At 40.7% G+C, this 10,847-nt stretch overlaps 1 protein-coding gene across 1 annotated transcript; it reads left to right on the top strand.

The window, feature by feature from the left end:
- Positions 1-247: 247 nt before the first annotated feature.
- Positions 248-10,316, top strand: CCNG2 (cyclin G2). Its single transcript, XM_066280882.1, has 8 exons — positions 248-485; positions 1,456-1,593; positions 2,939-3,076; positions 4,132-4,382; positions 4,569-4,647; positions 4,732-4,830; positions 7,573-7,778; positions 8,946-10,316. Exons 2-8 carry the CDS (start codon positions 1,456-1,458, stop codon positions 9,067-9,069), a joined length of 1,035 nt encoding a protein of 344 aa, XP_066136979.1. The 5' UTR covers positions 248-485; the 3' UTR covers positions 9,070-10,316.
- Positions 10,317-10,847: the final 531 nt, after the last annotated feature.

The following is a 10,847-nucleotide window of genomic DNA, read 5'->3' as shown; positions in this document are numbered from 1 at the left end:
GATCGCACCCTCCGCCCTGAAACCTAGAGGGAGGAGCGGCTCGGTAAAGCAAAGGCGAGCTGAGGCGGCTCCCCAACCGGCTGAAGACAGAGACTGAGAAGCGGACTCTTTTTCAAAGGCGTTTGAGATTCGAAAAATCCCTCCGCGCTGAGTCACGTGCCCCGCCCCCTTGGGGGCGTCGACAAGTCAAAACAAAAACAAGGGGTTTGGTTGGGCCTCGGCATTGGCAGCGGCGGTGGTGCCCGTAGTGGGGCCGGGTTTGAGGGGCCGACGCTGCACCCAGGAGGGTGGGCGCGCGGGAGCGCAATGGAACTGGGGCTATAAGGCCGTGGCGGCGGTGACGGGGGGGGAGGGAGGGGTCGGATGTCGGTCCGGGAGCACCGCTAAGGCGGCGGGTCCTCGGAGACAGGTCCGGACGCCCCCACCGCACCCAGTCTCCTCTGGACCGTGACGCCACGGGCTGGTGGAGGCGCGTCTCCGGCACGGTGAGTGGCACCCGGGTTTCTTTGTTCGTGGTCAGGACTGGGGATGGCGGGGTGGGGGGTGGGGGCGCATCAGAGTGCCCACTCTCAGCCCTGGGACTACGGTCCTTCCCTCGGCTCCAGCTCCCTCTGCTCCAGATCCAGGGAAGTGGGTGCGGGTTTGAGGAAATGCTGATGGAATGGATGGAGAATCGAGGAGGCCCTAGGCAATTCTTTGGTGCCCTCTCCCCCATTTTGTCACGGGGCTTCGCTGGGGTGGTGCTTCAGAATTGACAGCCCGGGGCTCTGCATGGTTGCGGAACCGGGGCATCCGTTGTTTGACGGGTGTTGTTAGGACGCGGGCGGAGTGGACGTCTGTCTCCCACTGGGTGGGTCTCGCCACCCCACTGCTGTCGGGCCGGGGTCTTGGCCACCCGGGTACGCGCAGGGTAGGCGCTGACGGAGTAGATGGAGAAGGCTCGGGGAGCTGGACTCCAGCTAGAGGGGCTTTTGCAGCCGGGCTCCCGTGAGGGGCGGGGCTCCGGAGTCTCCTCCCTCCGGTTCTTTGTTCAGTCGCGAGATTTTCTCTCCCTTCCCCTATTGTGCAAAGCTCGCACCCCCAGAACCCGCTGCAATAGCTGCCCCCGATGCGTTGCACGGGGCAGAAGCCCTCTTTCTCACGGCTTCAGGTGGGGCGGGCCTCCGAGACACCGCCGCCCGGGGCCATTTCCCTGTTCGTGAAACGGCCGGGAAGCTGGAGCTGGCCGGTCTGACCCAGAGCTGGCCAGCGGATGTCACCACGGCCCCTCCCCCTCGCCACACCTCCCTGATGGGGTTGTAGGATCGCGCTGGGGACGTGACTAAACCCCTCGTCCGCTTCTCGCTGGGTGTGCCAGGGCGCCCCTCGCTGGAGGTATCTTCTGGCCTTTACCCCCTGTTACCTATAGGCACGTCCCCTAGGATACACTGTAACTGTGTGGTGTCTTTGCTGCAGATGAAGGATTTGGGGGCAGAGTACTTGGCAGGTCGTGAAGGGGTCCAGCTCTTCGGATTGTTGAACCTCTACCTAGAACAGGAACAGAGATTCCAACCTCGAGAAAAAGGGCTGAGCTTGATCGAGGCTACCTCGGAGGTAAGTCCCACAGGAGATAACTTGCTCAAGCAACTGATAGGACCGCGAGAGGATAACTTCTTTCTTCCTCTTTTTTTTTTTTTTTTTTTTTTACAGAGAGAGGGACAGACGGACAGACAGACAGACAGGAAGGGAGAGAGATGAGAAACATCAATCATGAGAAGCTGTTCCTTTCGACACCTTAGTTGTTCATTGATTGCTTTTTCATATGTGGCTTGACTGTGGGCCTTCAGCAGACCGAGTAACCCCTTGCTCGAGCCAGCGACCTTGGGTCCAAACTGGTGAGCTTTGCTCAAACCAGATGAGCCCGCGCTCAAACCCGTGACCTCCGGGTCTCGAACCTGGGTCCTCTGGGTCCCAGCCCGACGCTCTATCCACAGCGCCACCACCTGGTCAGGCGGATAACTTTTTTTTTTAAGTTGAATCAAAACTAAAGGCTGCCAAGTTGCTTAGACTAAAATTGGGCTTCCTGAAGTACTAAGACAAATCTTTTACTGGGTCAAGTTTTTATTTCGTGGCAAGAATGAGAGTGATATGAATTCTAGAGAAGTGTTCCTTCAGATGTGTCACCCCAGACTGCGGCTTCTGGCTGGGAGACTCCCTGGGAATTGGGCAGCTTGTTTGTGGAAATACCCTTTGCCTATGAGTATATTGTAGGTTCTTAAATGATTAAAAAACAAACAAAAATACCCATACAACAAGCAGGTAACCTATGTTTGTTACAGGGGGATTGAATTAACACATGCTACAATTCTCTGGAAGTGTGGCACAGTTCACTTTTATATTGAATTGCCAAAGCTCTTTTATGATACACATTTTTTTAAAGAATTTTATTTATTTATTTATTTTTGTGGCAGAGACAGAGAGAGAGGGACAGATAGGGTCAGACAGACAGGAAGGGAGAGAGATGAGTAGCATCAATTCTTCGTTGCGGCTCCTTAGTTGTTCATTGATTGATTTCTCATATGTGCCTTGATGGGGGAGCTATAGCAGACTGAGTGACCCCTTGCTCGAGCCAGCGACGTTGGACTCAAGCTGGTGAGCCTTTCTCAAACCAGATGAGCCCGTGCTCAGTCTGGTGACCTTGAGGTCTTGAACCTGGGTCCTCCACATCTCAGTCCGATGCTCTATCCACTGTGCCACCAGCTGGTCAGGCGATAATACATTTTTAAAAAGCAATGATATTTACACCTTTTGTATCTGGGAAAGTGTAGCGCCTTAGATGATATTACTCATTCTCCCATATTTTTTTTGAGGGTTATGGGGGGGGGTACCTTATTTTAGTCTGTATTACCCATTTAGTTATAAGAAAATGATAAATTTTGGCTCTTGGTTTTTATTGCAGAATGATAACACTTTATGTCCAAGATTGAGAAATACCAAAGTAGAAGACTTAAGGAGTTTAACCAACTTTTTTGGATCTTGCACTGAAACTTTTGTCCTGGCTGTCAATATTTTGGACAGATTTTTGGCTCTTATGAAGGTATTTAACCATTTTTTTTATATGCCCAGTGCTTAGTACAATGACTAGCATAGAAGGATTCAATAAATATTTGGCAAGTTAATACATTTATGTCACTATACATAAACCTTTTTAATAATTAGAACTATGATCTTTAATATCTGATTAAGAGACTACTAAATTAAGTGTATTGTAAATTAGGTTTTGCTACACCTATTACATATCTTTACCATCTCTTTGAAGATACAATAAAATGAAGAATACTATTTTTTAAGTATTCTCTATATATGTACGCAGTCCTTAATGTAAGGTTTTTATCTTCTAAAAAGTTTTTGTTGGAGCCTAGATGTTCTTAATACTGAAACGTAAGTGGAAGTATAGCAATCTGTTAAAGGTGACCAACTGCCTTCCCTATGAAAAGTCTTCAAAGCAGGGAGCCACAGTCTTATTAACAAGGTCCAGCAACTGTTAGAAAAATGTGGTGAGTCTTCTGCCAATAGGATTGCTGTCAGCTGCAGGGTCAATTTTCAGGGCACTGAAAAGGACAGCCATCTGTCCACAGCAGCTTTTACAAATGCTCCACTCTGCACAACTGATGCATTGTTTCTTTTGGGGCAAATTTAAATTGAAGTTATGGGATGATTCTTAGAGATAAATAGATAAGAAGACTAAAAGATAAGTATATGTACTATTTTTATGTCCAAAGAGGTACTATTTTCTGGGTGTTGAAAGCTTTGTTTTATTGGGAGATTGTACTGTTACGAATTCTATGAGTTTGAAATACAAAGTATCCTCAGCGTGAGAAACCTAGCCTTTGAACTTACATTTAAATTTTTATCTGCATTTAAATTAAGTCACTTAAATGGTCCAGATGCCTTTTATATAGGGAGGTTAAGTCAGTTTAAGTTGTGAAAATGATTAAATATTTTATATAATTGTGGGTAAGGGTAAGTACAGGGAAGCAGCTTGTTTGTGTTCTTAGAAGTCGGAGTATTATTACAATATTCTTTCAAGTGTCTGCTTTGCTAGATTGGTTAACACTTGTGAGAAGAAGCCTTTTGTTTTTTGTTTTCCAGGTGAAACCTAAACATTTGTCTTGCATTGGAGTCTGTTGTTTTTTGCTGGCTGCTAGAATAGTTGAAGAAGAATGCAATATTCCATCCCCTCATGATGTAATCCGGATTAGTCAGTGCAAATGTACTGCCTCTGACATAAAACGGATGGAAAAAATAATTTCAGAAAAATTGCACTATGAGTTGGAAGCTACTACTGCCTTAAACTTTTTGCACTTGTACCATACTATTCTACTTTGTCATACTTCAGAAAGGTGAGTGGGGTTAAAATAAAAATTTTGTACTTTAGCATTGTTGTAGCTAACAGGAAAGAATTAGAATGCCAATGAAATTTATATTTTTACCTCCTTCAAACTTTCAGCTGGTACTTTTCATAGCAAGTCCTTAACATTGTTTTAGTCTTTGGAAGTTTATAAATATTTTGTTCTTTCATTGGATAGGAAAGAAATACTGAGCCTTGATAAACTAGAAGCTCAGCTAAAAGCTTGCAACTGCCGACTTACCTTTTCAAAAGCAAAAGTAAGTTAATTTCTTGCTTACATATGATTCATGGTTTCTATTTTGAATTTAAAAGAACCACTTATTTTTCTTTCTTTCTTATAGCCATCCATATTAGCTTTGTGCCTTCTCAATTTGGAAGTAGAAACTTTGAAATCCATTGAATTACTGGAAATTCTCCTGCTTGTTAAAAAACATTCCAAGGTAAATATCTTCAGTTCTTATTCTTTAAAACAAGTTTCCTTTCTAATATTTTACTTGTTTTTTCCTTTAGTGACTTAAACATTAAGTAATACCTTTTTAGGGCTCTCAACATTTACATTCGTTTTTCCTTACATTTGAAGTTCTCAAAATGTAACTTTGACCCAGACACTACTGAGCTGGAAGGGAATGATGGTCCGTAGCCTAGCTTCTTTCTGCAGTCAGATGTCCTTTCTGTAGTATTCTTGCAAATTGGTAATACCGTGGTCTGTTCTCAAATACTCACTAGGAAGCAGACTTACTAAGTATGCAAACGGCATCCCATTACTTCTTTAGGGCTGAATCATGCCATTAGTAACATTATCAAAATAACATCAGCTGTGTTTTTCTTTTTAAACCCCTTAGGCCAGCCCAATAAGTTTTTGCAGTCAAAAAGAGGTGTAAAACAACTCAAGGCGTGAGCGCTTTTCTTAAACTGATAGTCTGGTTCTATCATTTGTTATTCTGTGTCTGAGTGCCAGATAACACTGAAAGCAGGGAGTACTTTGTTAGCAGAGAAGCCGACCATGAGAGGCATGACTCCAGGCTGTGGACCAAAAGAATCTTAGTGCAAGTTTGGGCAGCAAAGACTTGTGGCCAGGAAGCTGGTGGACTAGAAGGGCTTGGGAATTATTTTAGGGGTAGACTTGTAGATAGAATATCTAGGTGATAGTCACAAACAAGAGTGAGACTATCTAACTCAAATAGTGGTTTGAGAAGCCAAAAGTGGAAATGAGGCTGGGAGCCACAAATGATCAAGTTTTGGACCTAAGAGAGAAGTTAATTTGTGATTAAAGAAGTATGATTTTATCTTCCAGGTGGTAGATATCTTGCAGTCTGGAATAAAAATTCAGAAGATAAATTATAGTTGGAGATAGGTTTTTGAAATTTCCCATGAGGAAGTAATAGTTGAAACCATAAAAAACTTGTGGGAGTCTTGCTTAGAGGTTGATTGAAATTCTGGGCTTTCAGTGTTGGCATTTTCACCATTAGGAGTATAAAGCCAGTAGCCACGGCCACCATCACAGCTGCCTGGCCCATGCAGGTTTGCATTTGATTTGGACAGATGGTAATGAACTAACGAGCCAAGAACTGGTGGGACATTAATTAGCTTTAATTCTAGCTTGCACCTGGTGGGCAAGAAATACACACAGTGGGAAAACACTTCCCTTTCCATTCAGGGCTCCCAAAGCCACTAACTTACCCGAGTTTCCTAGAATCAAAGGTTTCTACCTCATCAGCCTTATTCACCTCTGTTCTCCACCTCTTTCTCTCTGCACAAACTGGCTTCTCCTTCAGCACTCTGTCATCTTGGCAGCTTCTCTTTGCAATGCTCATTTCCAGGAGCGCAGGCCCCTGGTCTGTCTTTATTTTATAGTGTAGAGATCAAAACCTTTAAGCCAATCTACAAATAAGGAAGTCTCTGATACAAAGTCACCTACCTATCTGAGGCATAATGGGATTCCTCATGAGAGTGTACTACCCCACATCATGCAATCAGTCAAGGGTGTGGGGAAAAGCTTAGTGTTGAGAGGATCTTAGTATTAAAAGGGTGGGAAAGGCTTAGTCTTAAAACTATAAGCCTTAGCTATAACGACCCTGCCTGCTTACAGCCTGTCCCCCACACCCAATGCAAACTATAAGCGAGCAAACATATATGTATATCATATTTACAAACTTATTTGACTGACAAGGAGCTCGGTGAAGGAAGATAACACTAGACAAGAGCACTATCAAATTGGGAAGAGGTTTTCAAGAAGACAGTAGTCAAGAGTTACTGAATTTTGGTGAGAGGCCCTGTTTAATGAGAATTGAAGGAGGTCATTGGATACTGAGGAAATGATGGCAGAAAGAGAAGGGAGTAGTGGAAACCAGAATGCAAGGGGATTAAGATGTAGCTAGATTAGGTGGAAATGGAAGCTAAGATGATATATAATTATCTTCTGTTTTGGTGAAAGTATTTGAAATATTTTGTTTTTAACAGATAACTTGTAGCTTATGTTTTTGTCATGAATTTGTTAGTTTTAATGTAAACCTTTTATAATGCTATCCAGAAACATCTTCAGGGAGAATAGATTCCTTGAAATAAACGGGCTCTCCCCAGTGATGGAGGAACTATGCCCTTTTGGGGAAATTCCTCTTCTGTCATACTGCTAACTTCTCTATTAGCATTTATCTGGTGTATTAATGTGTATTTTTAGCAATCATGTAACAATGCTTTGTTACAGAAACCAAAATTATGTTAAATTTCTTTGCATTGGGACTATTAAAGAATATACTTGATAACATTTATTAACAGATTACTACTTTTGGGTCAGTATCTTTTCTTCCCCCCCCCCCCAGGACAAAAGCAATTTACTTTCAATTTTATTTTTAAAATTTTAGAATACTTTTACTTCAGAAAATAGACTGACTAGTATGTTTTCTTAATAGGCAAAAGTTTCCATGTATTGAATCCTGTGTAAATTATATATACTTGTGGTACTCTTCTCCTAAACCAGTGGTTACCAAATTTTGACTGCACATTAGAATCACCTGAGGAGCTTAAAAAAAAAATCTTGATTCCCAGGTCATATCCCATTTCAATGAAATAAAAATATCTGGGGTGGGGTCTGGCACCCTTTTTTAAGGAGTGCAGGATGATCCCAAGCACAGCAAGGTTTGGGAACCACTATTGTAACCGCTTCGTTAACATTTTTTTTTCAGGTTAATGACACTGAATTCATTTACTGGAGGGAATTAGTTTCTAAATGCCTAGCCGAATACTCTTCTCCTGAATGTTGCAAACCAGATCTTAAGAAATTGGTTTGGATTGTCTCGAGGCGCACAGCCCAGAACCTCCACAACAGCTACTATAGTGTCCCTGAGCTGCCGGCAATACCAGAGGGCGGGGGCTTCGACGGAGGTGAAAGGTAAGCAGGTGCCCTAACTAATGAGACTTCCCCAAACCAAATGTATTCAGAATGGGACCAGGGATTATTCTGTGGCTTCAGAGAATGTCCCTACTCTAACAGCCTTGTTTCTTCAGATGAGAATATTAGCCAGAAGTCGTTACTAAAATAGATAACAATTTAAAAGTGTCTCCCTCTCCCCATTTTCTTATTTAGAAAAAAAAAAGGTCAAAACACCATGTTGCACATTATATTCTCAGGATTTATAACAGGAAGTTTGTACCTTCTGACCATTTTCACCAACCACTGCCTGTCTTTCTGAAAACTGCCAGTCTCTGTTCTTTGCATCTATGAATCTGAGTGCTGGGTTTTTTGGTCTTTAGATTCCACATATAAGTGAGGTCAAACTGTATTTTATCTTTACTCTATCTGACAGTTCACTTAAAAAAAAACAAAACTAGTTGTTTCCCATCTCCTTTGCTCTTTTAAATTTGAAAGTTAAGAAGAAAAGAAAAAAAAACAAGCGTTTTGGGCTTTTCAATGTTACTATGAATTCATGGGAACAGGCTATTTGTTAGATGCCTGGGGGAGAAAGAGGAACCCACCACCACAGAGGTGGCAGGATTCTGGAGATATTTTTAGTTTTGTCAGGTGCCATTGTCTTTTTCAGAGTTAATTTGTTTGTAAAGTGAATTACTTAATTTTGTTAAATTAGACTGTTTTATACTGTATGGATAAAGGACCAGAAGTTCCATTTCATAGCTTATTGGTTTTTTGGTTTGATATTTGGAAGTATTAGTGATGCAATTATTGATGCAAAAAAGACATCAAAACCATGCAATAGAGAGTTGTACTTAGCCTGCATTTATTGGATTTAAAATACTTAGAATTGTACAATTAGTTATATAGAGTTATTAATTGGTACAAGAATTAACAGTTTGGCAAATGGTAAATGTTTAAACCTCTTAAGAAAATCTGTATTTCCTAAGGAGATTACAATACACTTCACTTTAGAATGTCCTTGTAATAAATTTTCTCTCTCATAACTTTTCTTTCTGTAAAGCTTAAATTTTGAATATAAAAATCCCAAGACTAGAGATAACTCATTCAGCAGTTTTATTTTGTCTGTAAAACATTTAAGTGTATTTAAATAATGGAATCTTCTTCTTTGTCTTTCTTTCCCTGTAGTGAGGACTCTTGTGAAGATATGAGTTGTGGAGAAGAGAGTTTCAGCAGCTCTCCTTCCAGTGATCAAGAGTGCACTTTCTTTTTCAACTTCAAAGTGGCACAGACACTGTGCTTTCCATCTTAGAAATCTAATTGTTCTGTGTCAGAATTTAAAGTGTGTACCGGTTTCACAGCAATAAATGGGGGAGTAGTTATCTTTCTGGTCCAGCCTCTATCTAGGCAGGAATTGCATAGACTGGAACATACCTACCTTCTATTTATTATACAGATCAGATCTGGCCTATTTTCATATTTAATCCTAAGCCATCAAATGGGTTAGTGCCTCTTAAACAATTAACAATATTTTAGACATCGGCACTTTATTTTTCTTGTTGATCTTTAGCTACTTGGGGGAGGAGGGAAGGTGTTGATACCTTCAATTTATTACTTTTCAAGAATTTTTAAAGATGAGTAGTATAGCTAGTCTTAAACTTTTTATAAAGCCTTCAGGTATTTTTATTTAAACAGTTTGGGAGTGTGCTAAAGCTTCCTTAGCAGGGAAAAGGAATAATCCTTTCATGGTTTATCTCAAGTCTCCCCCTCCCCCATTCTCAGAACAGAGAATACACTCTTAAATGTCAAACTTCTTTGTGTTTTTTTTTTAAATGATCACTTAATATCTGATGCAGACTCTATATAAAGTTGAGAATTACAATATTGCCATTTCTGTGAATTTTAGTAATGTGTTGAGATTTCTGCCAAAGCAGAAATAATCAACAGGCTATGGTTAGATAATTGCATTCCTAATACCTAAGTATTGTCAGACTGTAGTATTATGTTAATGTTATTAAAACAATCCATAATCTGCTAGTTTTGCATGTACCTGTATGAAAGCAACGCAGGAAGTTGAACAGAACTAGGTAACTCTGGAATTGATAAATGTTAATTAGTAGCACATTTTATCTCATTTTCGTATAGTAAGAAAAGTGCATGATTACATTTTACTTCCTTTGTAATTGTCATTTCAGAAATAATGGTATTAGTATATGGGTGCCAAGATTAAATATGAAGTAAAAAACTATATGTGTGTAGTGTTAGTTTTAAGCATATCTGTGGTGGTACAGCCATAAAAATACGGATTTATAAACTCTGTACACATGAAATTTTGTACAGAGAATTTTTTAACTTTACAAACTGTATATGAAAATGTAAATCTTATAAAATGTATATAAAAATTTGTATTTTTTTACCTTGTGTGTGATAGTCTAGTAATTGCATGTAAATATAATTTATTGTGTATTCTGTATTTTAAACATTGATGACTTACTTTTTTAATGGTAAGTCAACATCCATTGAATGTTTTCTGAAGTGGACCTTTTCGAAGTAATAATACATTACTATTCAAAATAAAAATATTAATGAATGGTACTCCTTGTTTGTAATCATATCGATTTTTTTGGTAAAAGAAAAAGTGCTTGCTTTATTTCAATGTGAAGGTTTTAAGTGAGGCAGGAGTGCCTCCAGTGTGAGCCCTCTATCTCAGGGGTCCCCAAACTACGCATGCGGCCCCCTGAGGCCATTTATCCGGCCCCCGCACTTCCGCACTTCCGGAAGGGGCACCTCTTTCATTGGTGGTCAGTGAGAGGAGCATAGTTCCCATTGAAATACTGGTCAGTTTGTTGATTTAAATTTACTTGTTTTTTATTTTAAATATTGTATTTGTTCCCGTTTTTTTTTTTTTTTTTTTTTTTTTTTTTTTACTTTAAAATAAGATATGTGCAGTGTGCATAGGGATTTGTTCATAGTTTTTTTTATAGTCCGGCCCTCCAATGGTCTGAGGGACAGTGAACTGCCCCCTGTGTAAAAAGTTTGAGGACCCCTGCCAGAAGTCCTTTAGGTAACATTTCCTCATCACAGTTTGAC

Source organism: Saccopteryx bilineata, chromosome 5 (assembly GCF_036850765.1).
Source record: "Saccopteryx bilineata isolate mSacBil1 chromosome 5, mSacBil1_pri_phased_curated, whole genome shotgun sequence".
Taxonomy (NCBI): Eukaryota; Metazoa; Chordata; class Mammalia; order Chiroptera; family Emballonuridae; genus Saccopteryx; species Saccopteryx bilineata.
This window is presented reverse-complemented; position numbering and strand designations above follow the sequence as displayed.